At 27.6% G+C, this 21,003-nt stretch overlaps 3 protein-coding genes across 9 annotated transcripts in view; 2 read left to right on the top strand and 1 right to left on the bottom strand.

Moving 5' to 3' along the window:
• The window catches only part of LOC114121522 (obscurin), a 57,825-nt gene extending 44,388 nt beyond the window's left edge, over positions 1–13,437 (top strand). For all 7 annotated transcript variants that reach the window (XM_027983913.2, XM_050204023.1, XM_027983910.2 and 4 more), the window contains 26 exons: positions 28–145; positions 204–582; positions 1,761–2,166; positions 2,231–2,409; positions 2,591–2,946; positions 3,011–3,255; positions 3,314–3,621; positions 3,682–4,039; positions 4,115–4,255; positions 4,317–4,502; positions 4,570–4,807; positions 4,875–5,308; positions 6,279–6,417; positions 6,490–6,950; positions 7,018–7,384; positions 7,474–7,775; positions 7,848–8,003; positions 8,071–8,216; positions 8,686–8,847; positions 8,922–9,102; positions 9,176–9,343; positions 9,924–10,044; positions 11,224–11,404; positions 11,500–11,725; positions 11,861–11,966; positions 13,148–13,437. In XM_027983913.2, coding sequence (XP_027839714.2) covers positions 28–145; positions 204–582; positions 1,761–2,166; positions 2,231–2,409; positions 2,591–2,946; positions 3,011–3,255; positions 3,314–3,621; positions 3,682–4,039; positions 4,115–4,255; positions 4,317–4,502; positions 4,570–4,807; positions 4,875–5,308; positions 6,279–6,417; positions 6,490–6,950; positions 7,018–7,384; positions 7,474–7,775; positions 7,848–8,003; positions 8,071–8,216; positions 8,686–8,847; positions 8,922–9,102; positions 9,176–9,343; positions 9,924–10,044; positions 11,224–11,404; positions 11,500–11,725; positions 11,861–11,966; positions 13,148–13,285 — 6,202 coding nt within the window. In that variant the 3' untranslated portion in view covers positions 13,286–13,437. The remainder of the gene's footprint in view (positions 1–27; positions 146–203; positions 583–1,760; positions 2,167–2,230; positions 2,410–2,590; positions 2,947–3,010; positions 3,256–3,313; positions 3,622–3,681; positions 4,040–4,114; positions 4,256–4,316; positions 4,503–4,569; positions 4,808–4,874; positions 5,309–6,278; positions 6,418–6,489; positions 6,951–7,017; positions 7,385–7,473; positions 7,776–7,847; positions 8,004–8,070; positions 8,217–8,685; positions 8,848–8,921; positions 9,103–9,175; positions 9,344–9,923; positions 10,045–11,223; positions 11,405–11,499; positions 11,726–11,860; positions 11,967–13,147) is intronic.
• A 994-nt stretch (positions 13,438–14,431) lies between these two features.
• LOC114121506 (NADH dehydrogenase [ubiquinone] 1 beta subcomplex subunit 3) lies at positions 14,432–17,854 on the bottom strand. The gene is made up of 3 exons (XM_027983888.2): positions 17,690–17,854; positions 17,499–17,636; positions 14,432–14,892 (listed from the first exon to the last, which is right to left on the bottom strand). The coding sequence occupies exons 2-3, from the start codon at positions 17,624–17,626 to the stop codon at positions 14,694–14,696; spliced, it is 327 nt and encodes a 108-aa protein (XP_027839689.1). The 5' UTR covers positions 17,627–17,636; positions 17,690–17,854; the 3' UTR covers positions 14,432–14,693.
• A 144-nt stretch (positions 17,855–17,998) lies between these two features.
• Positions 17,999–20,731, top strand: LOC114121505 (uncharacterized). Its single transcript, XM_027983887.2, has 6 exons — positions 17,999–18,242; positions 19,218–19,284; positions 19,351–19,526; positions 19,627–19,788; positions 19,868–20,022; positions 20,085–20,731. Exons 1-6 carry the CDS (start codon positions 18,206–18,208, stop codon positions 20,175–20,177), a joined length of 690 nt encoding a protein of 229 aa, XP_027839688.1. The 5' UTR covers positions 17,999–18,205; the 3' UTR covers positions 20,178–20,731.
• The last annotated feature ends 272 nt before the right edge of the window (positions 20,732–21,003 follow it).

The raw sequence follows: 21,003 nt of genomic DNA, 5'->3' as shown, positions 1-21,003 counted from the left end.
ATTGGAAATAATAACGTTTTTAAATAGGTTTAAAAATGGGGAAGTTATAATACCTGACTTAAGAATCAGCATACATACAAATGAAGAAGGCCAAATTAAAAGTACCCTTACTATAGATCATTTCAGTGGTTTAGATGTTGCAAACGTAAGATATATTTTATTTGTTAAATCAACTATTGATTAATGTTTAAATTATATTATAGTTCTCAGTTAAAGCTGTAAATATGATGGGTGAAGCTGAAACATCATCCAATTTAACTATGGCGGAAATAATGCCTTCGTTTGTAAAACCTCTTGAACGGATAACAGAAGGCGTTGAAGGATCGCCAATTGAAATTCAAACACAACTTATTGGAAGCCCTCGTCCCCATGTTGCATGGTATAAAGATGGCGAAGAGATAAAAAATACAGAAGAAGATAACAAAGATGACGAACAACAACATATTACCCTAGAAGCAAATCCAAATGGAACTGTTGTGATGAAAATTGATAAAGTTGAACAAGGAGATTGTGGTGCATATAAAATTATAGCAACTAATAATTTTGGTACAAGTGCTACTAATACTGCATTAGTAGTAAATGGTAAGATCATGAAAATAACATATTTTATATTAAATTAAAATTATTATTGCTATTAAAATAATTCGTTTACCGATACTAAAACTGTATCTAGGTCAAATAAATTTTTCCGAAAACATTATATTTACAATATAATTAATTATAATTATTACAATACTATATATATTTGTATCATACATTAATGTTATAATGTTATAAGCTATTGAGTCTATGAAGGCGCCATCATAGCACGGTGTGAAAATATAAATTGATCTAAATGTTTTAAAAATGTCATTGTACATTAAAAAAAAAAAAAAAAACAAATAATCCATACGAATGTTTTTGAATTACAACAAAATAACTAAAATTGTTGTTTTTTGTATATTACTTCTAGCTAATTAATAATTTCGTAAGTGGACATATTATCTATAAAATTTATTTTGTCTATAAAAGTTGTGTTCATATATTATTTAAAGTTTTTTATTCCAATAAGTACCATTTTATGAGTAACCTTGAATAAAATTATAAAAATAAAAACTTTTGTAAGTTCCAAAATAATTTAAAACTTTTATTGTTTCAACGAGTTTAAATAAAATTTAAAATATTAAAAAAAAAATCTATTTGTGGAACTAAACTCAATTAATATAGTTCATTCTAGATTATAACTTATGGAGGTTTTTATGTAAATTTTTTATTAAAAATAAAAATAAAAAAATAAAATGTAAAATGTTTATAAATAATAAAAAAAATACCATCTGTAAGAAATACTAATATAAAAATTTAATGAAAATTTCAACTAAAATTATCAATGGTAATTAGTATTAAGTTACAAAAAAAAAAAATCCCTTTTGACGATAATTAATTTTGCATTAAAATTTTTCATTATTTTCTGTTATTCTTCTAAATTATTTAAAAAGATACTGGAAAAGTACTTAAAATTACGATCTACATCCAATTTTTTACCATAATCCACCAACAAAGTTGAAAATCATAAGTATTTATATGGTTTTAAAAGAAAATGATAGCCAGAAAAAAACACATATCATTGTGAAATGAATACGTTAATCACTTTATTGGAATCTAACATTGAACATTTTACTTTTTTTATTTATTAGTATATAATAATATTATATTTTACAGTCTATGCTTTTTATTTTAAAATGATTGTAAACATATGTTAACATTCAAACATATTTTTTTAGAATTACCGAAAAAACCGATTTTAATTAAACATCCGAATCAAGTGGACGTCAATGAGAATGAAGTTTTAAAAATAGAAGCTCAATACGTAGCATATCCAGATGCTATTGTAAAATGGTATAAAGATGGACATGTATTGCATCCTTGTCCTCAGATTGATTTTGTTATGGGTCCCAATGGAAATATTGCTCTAGTAATTGAAAAATCAACGCTTGGAGACGCTGGTGATTACGAAATTGTTGTATCAAATGAACTGGGTAAAGCTAATGGTCAAATAAAAGTTAAAATAAACCCGGCAGCTACAGCACCAGCTTTTATTATGCCGTTAAGAGATTCTAAAGTAGTGGAAGGATTTCCTGCAAAATTGCCTTTTAGATTATCTGGTTTTCCGCTTCCAAAAATTGCATGGTAACTAAACAATTTATTATTTAATTAATATGCATATTCAATACATAAAATTACCTTATACAAGGACAATCGATGATAAGCCATTAGTCGTCGACGGGGAAAAAATCAAGATGGCACATGAACCTGATGGTCTACATTACTTGTTAATTGAAAAAGCTGGTCCAGAACATGCAGGCAAGCTTGCAATAATTGCTTCAAATGATAATGGAAATACTATATCAGAAGCCAAACTTTCAGTAACTTGTAAGTCAATTTTCTCTCTTTATTTCAACGGTATTATGAACATCAAATTAATATACCTTTTTTAATTTTTAAGTTGTAAATTTATTTATTTAAATTACAAACCATATTAAATTAAAACATTTTTACACTTAAAAAGTAATACTTTATATTTTATTTATTTTTTACTAAAATTTAATTATAGCAAAAATAAACACCGATTCGTTGGAATCTAAACCAGAATTCCTTCACGGACTTAAAGATACCACAGTAGAAGAAAGCAATGCATTAACGTTATTAGCTCCGTTCCTTGGTAATCCTATACCAGATGTCAAGTGGGAAAAAGATGGAAAAATATTGCAGCCATGCAATAAAGTTCATTTTACTTGTGATGGTTATAAAGTTGGACTTGAAATACTTGATACCAATACGGGAGATGCCGGACAGTATACTTGTACTCTAACAAATAATCTAGGATCTTCCAAATCAGAATGTCAAGTTGGCATTCGTAAACTTTATCAAGCTCCTGTTTTTACGCAGCGCTTTTCACATAATCAACAAGTATGAAAAAATAAATGTTCAATATTATACATATATTTTATCGTTCTATTAATTAATGATTTAGTTGCTTTCGAGAGATGCAAAATTCCATGCTCGTGTCACCGGAGTTCCATCTCCAAATATTATATGGCATAAGAATGGACATCAATTGACAAATGGGGATAAGTACAAATTAAAACGTGATGGGGAAGTTTGTAGTCTAACTATAAGTGATGTCAATGGTGATGATGCGGGGTTATACAGCTGTATTGCAACCAACAGAGACGGAACAGCTACATGCGAAGCGCAGCTTTCAATTGCTCCACGAATGTACTATAAATGTGTATATAAGAATTAATATATAAAATTAAAATAATTTTTTATTTAGTGTTGATGAATCTAGAAAACAAGAACCACCGTCCTTCATGAAGAAAATAGGTGATTGTGAAGTGTTTGATGGAATGACAGCCAAATTTACCGCATGTGCTACTGGATGGCCAGAACCTGAATATGAGTGGTTCTTAGACACTAATAGATTATATGAAACTGAAAGGATTAGAATGGAAAAAGAAGGTTCTGGTTTGTTACGATTAAAAATATTACACGCGGACTCAATTATTGATTCTGGTCGATACAAATTACGAATCTTTAACCCACATGGAGAAGCATATTGTGAAGCAAGCATTATATTTGATAGTAAGTAACAAATTAAATATAAAAACAAAAATTTAAGAAGTTAATTTAATTATGTTGTAGATGGTTTGGATTCACGTTCAAAACGTCCCGTCGGTGAACTTTACAAAGACTTTGATCGATATCGTGCAACTGGAGCACCACTTCCATTACCTGATCCTCCTACAATAACCCGTATGTCTGATAAAAGGCTTACTCTTTCGTGGAAACCTTCATTACCTATCACACCAAGGACTCCAGTAACATATTTAGTAGAAATGGAAGAACAGCCAAAAGGCGAATGGACTACAGTGAGAGCTGGTATTCGAGGTTGCGCTTGCGATATACATAATTTAATTCCATTTAGAGATTATAAATTTCGAGTAAGAGTTGAGAATAACTATGGAATTAGTGATCCCTCACCATTTGTCTTAACATACAGGTGCGATAAAAATTCACCAACATTTTTAAAATATTTATTTAATCTTATATAATCATTATTTTGTTTATTTTTTAGAGAAAAATTAGAACCAGACCCGCCAAAATTCACTCCTTATCTGCCAATAGGAACTGACTTTAAGCCAGAATCATCTCCTTATTTCCCAAAAGATTTTGATATTGAAAGACCTCCTCACGATAACTATGCCCAAGCGCCAAAGTAAATTCATAGGTACGTTGCTCTTTAGCTTACATTATTATTAATTTAAAAATGTTTACAGATTTTTACATCAGGAACACGATACGCAATATGGTGTTAAAGGTCATAATGTAAATTTATATTGGTTCGTTTATGGGTATCCGAAACCAAAAATGCAATACTATTTTGATAACCAGTTAATAGAAATGGGTGGTCGTTATGACTCGAGCTATACAAGAAATGGCCAAGTTACATTGTTTATCAATAAGTAAGACATTTCATTTCATTTCATTTTAAGTAAAAATGCCATTAAATACCTGTGTGTACAATTTAAGGATGTTGGATCGAGATATAGGAACATATGAAGCTGTTGCTACAAATGAACATGGAACAGCTAGACAAAGAGTTAGATTGCAAATTGCTGAATATCCGAAGTTCTTAAAAAGGCCCGAAGAAATGTATGTAATATTACGCAAAAACTGTAAATTAGAAGCTAGAGTGATAGGTGTTCCGTATCCAGAAATAAAATGGTTTAAAGATTGGAAACCATTGGTCGATTCAGCTAGAGTTCAAGTAACTGAACAATTCACAAAATCTATGAAAGTTTTTATTATTATCTTATTTTGTTTTAAACTGATAGATTGAACAAGTAGAACCAGACGTTTGTATATTACGTATCGAAGATGTTATCATGAAAGACGAGGGATTGTATAGTATAAGTGCTCGTAATTTAGCTGGATCAATATCTACTTCAGTAGCTATACATGTTGAGGACCGAGAATCTGATTATTCATATAACGGTAAAACTGATATAAAATGGAAAAAAAAAGATTTTTCGGAACTATATGATATTGGTGACGAGTTGGGACGCGGTACGCAAGGTGTTGTTTACCACGCTGTAGAAAGGTCAACAGGAAGAAATTACGCTGCTAAGGTTATGCATGCAAAAGGAGATCATTTGACGAAACTAATGGATAATGAACTGAAAATAATGACTGATTTGAGCAATAGACGAATTATTCGTATTCATGATGCATTACAGACTTCTAGAACATACACTCTGATCACAGAACTGTATCCTTTCATATAATTTATATGTATTTATACTCCTGATATTTTATTTATTTTTCAATTTATATTTAAGAAATATGGTACATTTATAATGCAATATGTAATAAATTTTTAGGGAACGGGAATAATTTTTTTCAGAAGATATATCTAATACATTAATGTGAAATTGAAATTTTACAATTTAATAACACTCGCGAGATCATGCACTCGTCGAAAAAATAAAATATAATTTACTTTAATTTTTGTTGAGAAAATGATTTAATAAAATCATTCATTTTTTCAGAAATGTAAATATAATAAAACAAAAATAATTATTACTTTAAAAAATAGCTTATTTTGTTTATAATAACACTCTAAACTACAACTAATTGTACATTAAATTTTTTATTATTATTATAAATGCGACATTATTCTCATCTTTAACTATTGTAATCCCAATAGCTACGGACATCGTGATATTATTTAATTATTTGTTTATAATAAACGGGTGGCGCCTTTTGAATACAATTCAGTAATACATTTGAGATGTAGTAGAGAATAGAAAACATAAGTAGCAATACAAATAATAATAAATTCTAAAAGAAGATACACAATTTACAAAGTAGTTAAACGTAAGATTAATTAAATTAGAAAAGAGGTACCCTCATCGGTAATAGACATTATGCATCTTAAAGATTTATTAGTTTTATATTTCAACTAGGTATAATGAATTGTTTGCCATTATTACAGTTTAGTCCATTGCAGTTACACTTATTATTGAGTTGGGCTCTCTAGAGATTTATTTAATTTATTTATGGTACTAGATAATACAAATACACAGAATAGCCATTTCACTAATTATTCCATCCTATTTAAATTAAATATTTAATAGTACAATATATTCAAATATAAGCCTTTATATCCTCATTAGTACTATGATATTTTATACAAGAAAATTATAAAACATTGATAATTTCCTTAATTTAAAACAAAGTGCTGGAGGTGGTGAACTTTTGGATATTCTAACCAAACATTCTTTCTTTACGGAGTATGATATAGCTTCATACATAATTCAACTACTGAAAGCTTTGAAGCACATGCACGATTTTGAAATTGCTCATTTGGGACTCACAGTGAGTACTTAACACACAAATTATAAGCACATTAAACTATTTATAATTATTTATTATATTATTAAACTTTAGCCTGGAGATTTACTGATATCTCACCCAGGAGGCGATACATTAAAGCTATGTGATTTCGGGCTCAGCAGAAAAATCAACAGAAGAAAATTGGAACCAGTTGATTATGGTATGCCAGAGTTTATTTCTCCGGAAATAGCTAAAGGAGAAGGTGTTGACCTTTCATCCGATATGTGGTCAGTCGGAGTTATAACTCATTTACTTTTAACTGGGGTGTCATTATTCCGTTGTGTTAATGACGCTGATACCTTGAATAGAGTTAAAAGTGGTTCCTATACACTTAGTACAAAAATAAGCGATTTAGCTAGAGACTTTATCTCAAAACTATTAGTATTCAATCCTAATGATCGTTTGGATGTTATAAGTGCTCTACAACATCCATGGTTACAATTTGGTGAAGATATACCAGCAGGAACTAGTCAAATAAACACAGATCCTCTTCGAAATTATTACAATAACTTGAAGTATGATTTTTTTTTTAATTTAAAATTTTATTTTTTACCACTTTATAAAATATATTTATATTTTCAGAGATTGGTATAGTAACTCGTCTTGTAGAAATTGGTATAGGTGCCGCCCATTATCTTCTGCGTACACTCATCCATCAAAAATGATTTATCCACCTGGTATAACTTGCACTCCTAGTCCTACTCCAGAACCAGAACCAAAGCCACAAAAGAAACATTTGCCGTCATGGAAAGATAAACTTCCATCCAAAGAGCCAATAGATACAGAAATTGGAATAATTAAATCTGAGAGTCACTATCAATATGGTCCTGATACATATTTATTACAACTAAGAGACACAAATTTCCCAGTGCGTTTAAGGGAATATATGAAAGTTGCCGGTAAAAGTTTAACACATAGAGGAGGAAGCGACTCACATTTAGACTGGGAGGTAATTTAAGTTATAAAATAATTATAATACATTTTAAATGTAAATCTTGAATTAAGTTTTCAAATCATATCTAAATTTTATCATTTCAGGCTCCAGTTATACGGGAAAGAAGAAAATTTACAGATATCATGGATGAAGAAATTGAAGATGAACAAAAAGCCAGGATCAGCAAATATGGAGCTGACATATACACGTTGAGAAGACTTAAACAAGAAATAGGTTCCAGACCAACTGCTCATGTAGAAGCAGAAGCAATTTTAGAATCAAGAATTGATGGTCAACCCCCATTCTTTAGAGAAAAGCCACAAAAATTACCTGTTGAACCTGATAAGCCAGCTGATCTTATGTGTTTAGCTGTGGGTGTACCAAAACCATTAGTTCAATGGTTTAAGTAAGTATTCATTTTTGAACATACCATAGGTAAATTCAATTTATTTCACTAATAAATAATAATATGTTTTAGAAATGACATAGTTTTAACTGAAAGTCATAGAATAAAAATGTTAGAAGACAATGATGGAAGATCTATCCTCAGATTAGATCCAGCTACAGAGTTAGATCTAGGAATTTATAAGGTTGTGGCGAGAAATAAATTTGGACAAACAACAGCAAGAGCTCGGTAAATTTAGTTATTTTTTTAATATATTTTTGACTAATATCTATATTTATATCGAAATCTTTAAAAGGCTTGTTTTAGCACATGAACCTGGACCTATGGAAGCTCCAATAGTGAAAGAATATTCTGATACTGAAATTTTATTACGATGGGATCATCCAAAACATGATGGAAATGCTCCAATATTGTGTTATCAATTAGAAGTACGAGAAAATGGTAAGTCATAAAGTTAAACTAAATGCATGTGTATATGTGCCAACTGATCTTATGAGTTTAGCTGTGGTAGTACCGAAACCATAGTTAGTATTTATTTTGAATATACCATAACTAAATGCAATTTATTTATGTATAAAAAAAAAATGAACAAATTATTTTAAAGAAATACTGTGGTAAATTATAGTAATTTATAGTCTAGTCAAATAAACTTAAAATAGGTACTGTACATATATTTAATCATGTAGAATTTATTAGTAAATTAACTACAATATAAACTTATTACCTTAGAAGTTATAGGTGTAAAATGTATAGGTACATTATTTTTATGTACATAACTAAGTAAAGAAATATCAAGTAACTATTCACAAACATTAAAAAATAAAATGTATTCATAATACATGTATAATAGTTATGATTTATGAACTAAACTATTTAAATAATTCAACCATAATATAATGCTTTGTTGTAGAAAGTGAATGGGAATTGGTGGCTAAAAATATTGATCACGAATTTTGGTTAATGCAAAACCTTCGACCTTACACAAATTATGAATTCAGATTGGCAGCAATGAACCATATTGGTTGGGGTCCAACTGGACCATCTTCTCCAATAGTTCGAACACATTTCCCCGGTAATATTTTTACATAATTTAAAATATAATTAAATATAGATTTCAAATCAAATAATCTTAATGATTTAAAATAGATGCGCAAAAATTGGAAGTTCCATCGGCGATGTTAAATCTACAGATAATAACTGAAAGTGGACGAGAAATAATTGGTGATGAGCCTCGCAATAATTTAGATTATTCACTTGAATATAAACCAATAGATTGGGCTGAACAGCCTCCCATTGAAAAATATCGTTTTATTTCTGAAATTGCAAGGTAAGATAAATATTCAACCCATGTTTACTAAATTTATAATTAAATATTAATTATTTGTTGTTTCTTATGAAAGAGGCCGATTTTCCGTAGTACTTAAAGGCATAAACACATCAAATGATTCAATTGTAGTAGCGAAATTATTGGAGATTACGCCCGACACTGAATCACGAGTTACACACGAGTTTAATGTTCTTAAATCATTAAAACACGAAAGAATAGCATACCTCGTTGAAGCTTTTAAGTAAGCAATACCATACTACCACTATAATTTTAAGTTTTCTATAAGTACAATACTACAATATCTCTAGTAATAAATACCTTTTTTTTTCATTTTTGAACCAACGATTAAATCGAATCAAATTTTTTACGATGTAAAAAAAACAATGTATTAAATTTATAACTCCACTTAAACATATCAACTTATTTTTGTACCTACATAACATTATAATTACGACTATTGAAAAAGATATAAGAAGGTGTTAAATAATTAAAAAAAACATTGTGTTTTGAATATTTTGATTTTAATTCCCTAAAATTCAGTTACTTATTTTTACACATAAACCTAACCTAGTATAAACACTAAACATTAAGTTAAGTTTTGAAGCGGTCGCGGACGCAGATGCGAATAGGAACCGCGACCGCGCGCGGCTAAACCGCTCCGTGTGTAACGGTAACCATCTTAACACCTACATGTTTATCCCACACCCACATGGTTTTATGTGACTTATTTCACTTGTATTTATAAGTTGTTGTTACTACTCAATACTCAAGTTTATTATTATTATATACCTTTTAATTATAATATTTTTACTCAAAATTAGATTAGAAAATGCACCTGTTGCTGTTTTCATTCAAGAAAAATTACAAGGAGCAGATATACTGACTTACTTATCAACAAAAGAGAATTATTCAGAACAAACTGTTGCTACTATCGTCACTCAAGTAATAATTTACATTTTATATATATGAGAAGGTTAAAATAGAGAAACACAAATGGTAGATGTTTTCAAGAATATTAAATAGGCCAAGTGTTATTTTTAAATATAACTTCCTTACATATTATCATAAAATTATATTTTAATTTTTATACAAAACCATTTTCCTTATTTTTGTATTTATTTTTTTTTTTACGTACGTATAATGATAATAAATAAAATTTTAAACATTTTTAGTGCCCATATTCTGGAAGAATTATATAATTAACATTATAATTATAAAGAAATTAATAATAATATTTTATACTTAAATATAGCGATTAGGTAGTTTTTTTTTTAATTTTTAGAACCTTTAGTTAAAACGATTGTTGTTCAATAATTATATATTAAATTTACATAGATTAACGCATAGGTACCTAATATTCAAACATGGTATATACGTAAAAAATACAGAAATGAGTAGGTAGGACAGGTTAGGTTAGTATCTAGTTAAATTAAGAAGAAAATCAAATTAATATTTAATTATTTACTTACTAACTGTTTGACCAAAAATAAATTATATTTACAGCGTTCAAAACCGTATTTCGATATTTTTTCTATTTTTTTTTTTTACACTTTTTTTCAACGGTAAAATATTTTGCTTAATGTGAATACCTAACTATAATGATAGGTAGTATCCCAAAATATCTCAATGTCTCATCTTTACGTTATTTCGTTAGGTACCTATTAAAGTACTTGGTAAACTAAAGCAAACCCGTAGTGCAAGTGCTTAAAAAACCAAAAATATATACAGGAGAGACAAGGGAGATACATCTCCCCTCCCCCCATTAACTCCTTTTTTTTAAGCTTATATTTATATGACTATAATTATGTTTTTTTTTCAATCCATTACTTTATTAATAGGTATTAAAATGTTGGGATTTTTGACAACGACAATCTTAGTCATAGGTGACTTACCTTCTCCCTTAAAGAAATCCTAAATATGTCACTGATTGTTTATACAACTACAATAGATTAATCTGATATAATTTAAAAACTAACGGTTTCAGCCAATTTCTTTTTAAATAAAAGCTAGATGGCTAAACTACTTAGATTTGTTCCGGTATTTTTAGATACCATAACCTAGTCGTCCTTACAATATCCGACCGATGTATACTACTTATACTAGTAACTACGTAATTTTTAGGTATTAGACGGATTGCAATACTTACACTGGCGAGGTTATGCCCATTTGGATCTGCAACCGGACAACATAGTGATGGCTTCCGTGCGTACCATACACGTCAAACTAATCGACTTTGGATGCTCGCAGAAAGTCAGTAAACTTGGAGCAGTTGTAGGTGCAAACAGCGTCTTGGAGTTTACAGGTAAATACCGAATTTGACCAATTGCTGACCAGTGACCACACTAACCATTGTATTTAATTGTTTAAACGTGTTTATTAATCTTTCGAAATCCGCAGCACCGGAGATTTTGTGCGACGAACCTGCGTACCCGTACTCCGATATTTGGTCTCTCGGAGTGATTGCATACACATTACTTTCTGGCATGTCACCGTTCCGAGGTGCCAACGATACGGAGACCAGGCAGAACATCACATTTGTTCGATATAGATTTGAATATCTATACAAGGACTTATCACAGGAAGCCACTAGATTTTTAATGTTATTATTTAAAAGAACACCGACGTGAGTATAACTTATTAAATAATAAATAACAAGATAAAACGTGATAAATATATTTTCTCGTAGAAAACAGTTACCAGTTCCTGTACTCAAACTAAATTTTTTACCTTTTACTAATATATATTTTTTATATTTTAGAAAACGACCATCAGCAGAAGAATGCCATGAACATAGATGGTTATTGCCCACAGAGTATATGATTAAGAAAAGAGAAAAGACCATGTTTAATTCTTACAAATTACAGGTAAACATTTTAAGTTTTGACTATAAATTAGTTACCATAAATATGCATAGGCGCCCATAAGTAAAATTTTAGGGGGAATCAAAATAAAAAAATTCTCAAATGTAAAGATACTTAATAATAATATTATGGTAATATTTATTGAGCTACAGGTTTTTAATATTTTTTATCCAGAGGGGGGCAAGTGCCCTGTCTTGCCCCTCCCAATGGGCGCCCATGTAAACATATAATTTGTAATGCATCTACTTATATGCATTAAAATATTATGCATTTTAGTTACCCACCTACTAAATTTTAAATTTCTCAAAATTAACATAAATAATAAAATATACTAGGCAACTAGGCAAGTTGGCTAATTGTTCAAATAGTCATTAGTCAGAAGTCTAAATAAAAATTGTAATTTACAAACAATTATTAAACTTGGGAAATTTACTAATTATTATTTACAAATACATAGGTATATAAGTATATAACTGTTTATGCATATCATAGGTACATAACTCCTAGGCTCCATGAAACAAATTCTTAAACAAAATCCAAATTTATTCTTTTATAAAACACATTTTAAATCGGTTAAATCTAAATTGAATTAATAAGTTTTAAAATATATGTTTAGCAGGTACTTATACAAGGGGGGTTTGGGAGGTTCAATCTCCCTCCCGAAAATGATTAGTTTTGAAGTTTAATTATATCATCATTCATCGATAAATATTGATCATTGTAAATTTTTTCATGAACCCCTCCCCCCCGAATTTTTTTTTGTGTTGGTGCCTGTGTTTATCAATTCATAGGTAATTGATACCTACTTGTAAACTGTATTTTGGATTTGTTAAAACTTAAAATTCTTAATTGATCAACATGTAAACACTAAAAAAAAAATATTTTTACTGTTGTTGTAAGTATTTCTATTAGTATTAGTCCTTTAACTTATAATTGAAGAACAATGATTTGGATTGAAAGAACTGATCATGTATTATGAGATGTGCTGATTTAGTCGACATTTCTTTTCCACCCAAAAATTATGAATAAACTATTTTACCAATGCTAAAATAGTATTAAAAATGACGAATATTTTACAAAACACCAGTGGTTCAATGTGAAAAAAATAATGTATTAGTGTCTATTATAATTTATTAAATATTATTGATTTACTTTGTTACCTAATTAATGAATATTCAATTTAGCATTTTGCCAAGGAGTATCATGAAAACAGGACCAAATTTGCAACTTCATCACAAAAATTGTTGGGAGCCTTGGGAACAAGACAAATTGGACTTGGTCGATCAAATAGCGTAGTTGATGAACTGCTTATATTCAAATAAATGTAGCAGAAATGACGACTTCACCAATTTAATATAAAGTTAATTTTAAATGTTATTATACCAGAAACATTACAATGTTATTATATTATATTATAATCAATGTAATTATACATGTTTTATTGATTAAATTATTGTTAATTTAAAATTAATAAGCTTACAGATATTTATTTCTCAAGTATTAGTGAATATCACCAATGAGCAATACCTATATATATATATATATATAGAAATCATGTAAGCATGTTATAATCAATAGATTTTAGGAATTTTATTCATACACAAAATCAACTCAACAATTATTAATTTTTAGTTTGATTATTGGTTCATTATACAGCTGTAAGGTAATTTTAATGTTAATAGTAGTCACAGTGGCGACAACCCCTATATCTATCTATAGCGACCGCAACGCAATGTATTTAAGTGAGTGGGTGTGTTTACGGGTAGATGGGTTAGAATAGATGTTACAAATGTTGTATAAAACAAACATCTAATATTTGTACACATCTGATTATGATGTACATTTATGTTCAGTGGTGAATAGTAGTCAATATAAACATCGGTCACCAAAGTAGTACTATTAAGTAAAAATTATCTGTCACAAATACTATAAGATAAATAAAGATAAAATGTATATACGTGGTAGGCAATGGATGGTTAAATTAATTGGATCTAGTTGGCAACATAAAGTTTTTGATACATCTTCATCACTGAGTGGTCAATTAACACTCATTAACCCCAAAAAACTATTGCATCTATTATTAAACTTTTTAGTGAATTTAGACACAGGCATTCTAAATTTCTAATATTATGTTTGCTATTTTTGATAATAAAACCACAATCAGGTTTTGATTGTTAAATGGGTAACTACATTTTAATTTTATCATCTAAATTTTGAAAACGATGTGTATGAACATAAAATATTGAAATAATATTGATTTATCTTTAAATAATACAACAACAGGAGTGAAAACTATTGACTAAAGATGTAACAAGAGCAATGAGGTATCAACCTATCCTTCAAAATAATTAACTATTTTGTTGGAACATATCTAATTTTTATGAATAAATTTTAGTAAAAGAAACAAGAAAAAACCTTTATCATATTACGTTATAACATCTAGAAAGATAGCAAATAAAAAACATGCATTAAATTTTTTTTTTTATATATTACTACCATTTATCAAATAATATAGTTTCAATAAAAAGTTTATACTCTTCTTACATGATTTATACAAGATAATTAAATTTATCTTTATATTTTGTATAGTTTATTGTTATAAATGATTTTTTTGTAATACAAACAATTTACACTAAAACTAAGAACATAGCACTGCAATTGTATAAATTTTAATTATTTCTCAGGACACGTCTCATTGAAGTCCTTTGATTTTGGTACTATTTTCTTAAATTAAACACTGGATGATGGAAAGTAAGGCTTTCTGTGATGATGAACTGGTGGATAAAAATGTTCATAGATCTTTTCCACAGCAATAATAGAGCCTGCCAATCCAAAGGCAATAGTAAGTCCACGTTTACCACGGAACCAACATTTGAAATATTGTTGATAACGACTACCATGACTTGGAGGAAATCTCCAAACTTCATTCCTATAGTTCAAACATAATGACATAAGTACTGTATTAAAAAATAGTTTTTAGAGTAAGCTTACAAATAATTATCTGAGGACATTATTTAATGTGTTTTATAACAAATTCCCTAAACAAGTAAAATAGATTCAAATAAATATTACAATCAAATTATAAGTAATTGAATATGGATAATGTAACAAGAAACTAAAAAACAAGAAGTAATGTTGTCTAATAAATAATACTATTTATAAATTTATAGTCAATACTAATACATAATCAATTATAATAACAATAATACTAAAAATGGCTCAACCAAATAGCATTAAAGTGACAGTATTATTTAAAATAATTATGTAAACTTATTGATTTAAATAATTTATTAGTGGTTTACCATGTAATATTTTTAGGGGTTTTTTCAATGTTTAAGAACTTTTCAAAATTGTATAAAAATCTGTTGATCTAATTATTAGTATATACAAATCCTAAATAATAAAATGTTTTTTTTATTTTCAAAAATACATATTGTAGTATAATCTTTTTATTACCTATTTATATAAAATGTGCTGATCTAGTTTGAACTTAACCAGAATTTTTTAGGAAAACATACATTTAAATATTAAATGTATAATAATATATATGGTACTTTTCGGTTATCCTGACTACCGGTCAATGCTGCAACTACCACTGGTCTAATTCCGTTATCTAGACTACATATTATAATATATATTGATGACTGCAGTCTTCAGTCAATCATGATTACCTAACCAAATAACTATTATTTAATAATTATTACCAACCGTTATTAGCAAAATAATGAGCATTGTTTTTTAATCATGTGACATGTGAGTATGTGACCACAAATTAATCCGTGCCTGTGATCTATCTTAGGTGGTGTTGCACAGTAAATCGAGGGAAATTTTCATTTAGAATGTCTGAGCGAGTGAATGACAACGCTGGCCTCTAGTTCTCAAACAATTATTTGATTAAATTCATGAGATATCAAAAGCACAATCATCCATTTATAAGTGTTTTAAATTGCCATGGCTGTACATTTTCTTTCTCGAGTTAGTTATTAATTTTGAACTTTATTTTTAGTTTTTGTAATAGTTTTAATAATTTTCAATTCATTTTTTTAAATAGTGTTGTATAAAAAAAGATTCAAGATTGTTGCAATTATATGATGATAAAAGTTATATTGTAATAAACATTATATTAATTATATAAATGACAAATTCATATTGGTCAAGACTTTGAGGAAGTAGTCGAGATAATGAAATTGAGACTCACAGTAGTTGGGATAACCGAAAAGTACCTATATATTATTACACATCACACTCATAGTAATTTTGTATGGTAGTGATACAAGTTTTTACAACCACCCTCCTCAATCTTCACAATGTATTGTACTAACAGAATATCTTATTAATTTAATATTTATTAATACACAAAACTACAACTGACCCAGAACTATTAAAAATTAAAAAATTAAAGTTCAATCATTATTTAATACTAATCAAAACATACTTTCAATTTAAAATATTGTATTAAGTTAATGTTTCTCAACTTTTTCTTAACCTATTTAACCTATTCTAGGGATAGGAAAAATTATACTCCTTCATAAAAATATATGAATAAGTACATTTTTCAATTCTGTTATGAATATTAGGTACATCGGTATTAATATTAATTACAGATAAGTATGTGGACCCTCCCCCTACAGGTATACTTGCACATCCATAAGGTCCGCAAACCACTACTGTACTCAGATAAATGAAAAAAATGTAGATAATTAGTTAAGAAGATGTCAGCGCACTATTTGTTTTCTCTCTCTGTTCTACGCGCAACATAGACAAAACGCATTTATGCAAAATCATTTTTTCTATGTTTTTAAGTAATCTTGGAGTAAAATCACCCATTACAAAAAAGATAGATAATAATATTTTTGAGGGAATGAAATATATCGATTTAATATTTTATTGTTATTTGATTTTATATTTGACTTTAAAAATAATGTTGTAAATTTAAACATTTTTTAAATTGTTTCGAGACCACATTTTGACAAATCGATATGTCATTTCCTCAAAAATATTATTCTCTATCTTTTTTTTAATGGGTGTTTTTACTCTAAGATTACTATTAATTGACTATTAATTATAGAAAAAAATGATTTTACGTAAATGCGTTTTGTCTATGTTGCGTGTGGGCCAGATAGAGAAAACAAATAGTGTGCTGACATCCTCTTAAAATAATAAAAGCTTGTTATGAAATGCATTACTTTATTTACAAACTTTTTTGTTCCTAATAAATATATATCTGTGTGTGTGTGTGTGTACATAATTACAAACGATAAACAATTATTAACTTATTAGTAACTTTATTCATAACTATAATATTTAAATACTAAATTTAACTTAAAAATTTGTATGTAGTTTTTATAAAAAAAAAAAGATGGAATACTCCAAGAATTAGAACATTTTAACTTGGCTAAAAAATATTGGGCACGCAACTATACCAGTAGGTACTATATTTGAATCAAAATAACTAGATATGTGTTTTTTAACACATTATATGTAATATACCTATGTAAAAGGAAACTTCCTATAATAAATTAAAAGTAACTTTACCTTAACCATGGATCTTTGAGTCCTTCGGTAGCTAAAATATCCCTCACTTTCACAAGGTCCGGTACATTATCAACTTTATAAATTCTGTAATCCGGTATTTTGATTTCAGATTCGTGATGGCCACCCATCGCTATAAAACTATACATATTTTGATTAATTAATTGTACAAAAATGAGTAAAGAAATACTTACAGCTTTAATTATATAGGGATCTATGTTATTGTCTGCTATAAATCAGAAATAATAAATTATTAAAAAAAACCTGAGACGGAAATGAACGTGTATTGAAATTTGAAGGATAACTAAAAAAATACTAAATAAAATTCGAGTGATTTGATAACAGAAACAGCTGATCATTTTCAAAGAAGACATAATACATAGAACCACAGAACAATAATAATATTAACACAATGAACATAATGGTAACTATGATAATTTTTGTATACAGTGGTAATCTGTGATATTGGAGGTATGTAGATTGTTTATCCTCTAGGATTTATAAGTAAAATTCTTATCTAAGGCGTGAACCAACGCTCCTAAATGGTAAATAATAAAAAATAAAAAATAGTTTATTATTTAAAACCAATTTAAATTTTAACACCCATGTTTATGTAGTTTATATTTTTTTTATGTTTTTAAACATTTTTACTGTTAATATTCGATACTGTACGCTATTAGTAATCTAAGCACTTTAAACCAGCCATTACCATGAGTTCTGACAAAATTGACTATCCAAAAGCATCCAGTAAGTGTTTTGTCCTATTAATACTTCTTAGTAATTATTATATTTACCTAGAAATCGTATTTATTCATTTTATTATTAGTCTGTACGAGAATTCAATTTTATTATACAATGTGATTTAACACCAAACCGCGTTAAGGTTTAACTGTTTAAGGACCTTCTTGTGATCTATTTAATGCAATTGCTCATTTTGATTTGGGTATAGTTTCATTTTTATCTTTGATTGATTATTTCGTTTCAAATAGAAAGAAATGGATCAAAATTCATAGTCCATACTGCTTTTTTTTAAATATTATATTATTGATATATGATTGTTCAAATTGCTTTAATTGTAATATTATTATGTCACACCTTCTAGTTTCACTTTTAAACTTCATTCTAATCCTTTACACATCCCTAAGTCTCATTAATTATGATGAAAATTAATCTCTTAATCATTAATACGTGCAAACTAATTTGGATTCCAATTCCTTGTACTTGAATAATAATACTTAACTACAAGTTTCTTTTCTATTAAACTTTACTTACTTCTTGTCACAACTTATAATTTTATAACTTATTTGTTACTATTATTGTAATGTGTTATGTAATTAATTGTTATTAAAATTAAATTAAATTTCATATTGATTTGGTAACCAATAGGCAATAGCCAATTGTAACATTATTTAAGAGTTAAATCAACTAGTTTATTCCAAATAGTACTTTATTTTAACTACATTTATTACAACTTCTTTCTATCTTTTTTCCTTCTATATTTATAAAAATGTTAAATCTTAGGTGGATTTGATATTTTGATGAAAGGGTGTTTATTATTATGAGTAAATAATTCCATCATGTTTTTAAACTTAAAATAATATAAAAACATTACTTAGTGATAAAATATTTTTAATAGAAGATGCACATAATATACAATTATTTTATTAATTTTTTTAACTAAAAATTGGGTAATTTCTAAATGTTAATGTTTTCCTATTCTAGAACTAATTAGTGATGCAGGTGTTATCATTTACATTGGAGGATTTCTTTTAATCATTGCATTTATAAGGTACTTGTACAATTTTTTAATGTTAAAAGATCACTTGTTTAAAAAATAATAAATCATTATGTTTAGCCCTTATTGGTTGGAATCATATGATGAGGCGTTCATCAATTTTAAGCACATGGGTTTATGGACATACTGTTTTGACCACTTTCGATACCCTCATTATCAATTTGAAAAGCTCTTTGATGGCTGCAATACAGTTTTTAGTGAAGAATATTACGTTATTCGAGAGTGGCTATTACCAGGTTAGTAATAATTAATAATAAATTATAATTTAAATTTAATATAATTGTACCTATACATTTTTTTTTTTTTTTTTATGAATTGCGATGTTTGTCTTAAAAGGATGGTTATTGTTTTTGGAACTTTGTATGACATTAGCAACATTGTTATCTCTTGGAACATTAGCAATAATTGCTGCCGTTATAACAAGATATCCACAACGTCTTGTACTTAAATACGAGTACATGCTATCGGCAGCATGTTTCTTAGCAGCTACAACTTCAAGTTTGTTGATAATATTTTACTATTTGTTACATCTCATAAATCCTGTGATTTTGTTTATAATTTTATTTTATTTTTTCAGCTGTATTGATATTTCTTACAGTAATCTTGTTTCCATTCAACTGTTGGAGACGTGATTGGCTCATGTATCCTATATATAACCACCTATCATGGTCATTTTATATTGCTATCATATCAGGTTTTGTGCATGGATATGGCTCATGGTATTTGTATAGGGTATGTTGAATATTCATTAATTTATTGAAGAACAACAAACCAACAATTTTTTCTTGTTTTAGGACGCAAGAATTGCTTATGATCAAAGAAGAGAAAGCAAAAATTTAGTAATGCAAATGTATCCTCCTCATGAACGTAACTTCTATGACCAATAAAATTTTTAATAATCTTCTTAAGTTATATTAAATAAAAAACAAATCCGTCCATTAGAAATAAAACGATCCGTCCATTAATATTAACTTTATAATTTTGTATTTAATGAATAAGTAATTATTTTGTGTATTATTATTTTTTATTTTATTAAAAGAACATCATACCAAATGTGTGATATACATCTTACTATTATTGCATTAAATAAATAATGTTTTGTACTAAAGAACCCATTTTATTATGTTATTTTATGCAATTAATTTATTAATTTTAAGATAAGAATGATATCCTGGGCTTCTGATCAAAAAATGCAGTATGTTATGCATTAAAACAACATGTAGAGATACAAATTCCACTGAAAACAATTAATTTTAAATTTTATTTTTTCGTTAGAAAAACTAAACATTTTATGATCTTTTTGTTTTAAGATAATTGATTTTTTTTTAAGCTTTTTTTGTTTGGTACAATGTATTTATGTTAAATACTAACAAAAACGTTTATATATGACATTGATTCATGTTATTTACTTATATACATTGCACTATCACTATTTTTAAACCGTTTGACTGTTACACAATAAGTATTAAATAACAAAAGTTTTTGTTGATTTTATTTTTATACTATTAACTATTTAGCTCATAGTATTAAAATACTTGTTCTAATGAATATTATCTATATATTTATAACAATATCATACACTATTTTTATGTTAAAATTGTATTTTAATAAAGTAAATTTATTTTCAGTATTTGTAAAATATACTGTTTTTGAGTTTAAATTCTGAAAAAAAGCAATGAATTTACTGGTTGTAAAATGCACAAACCTACTCTT

Source organism: Aphis gossypii, chromosome 3 (genome assembly GCF_020184175.1).
Source record: "Aphis gossypii isolate Hap1 chromosome 3, ASM2018417v2, whole genome shotgun sequence".
NCBI classification, from domain to species: domain Eukaryota; kingdom Metazoa; phylum Arthropoda; class Insecta; order Hemiptera; family Aphididae; genus Aphis; species Aphis gossypii.
The sequence above is the reverse complement of the archived record's forward strand: the minus strand, read 5'-3'. Positions and strand labels throughout refer to the sequence as shown.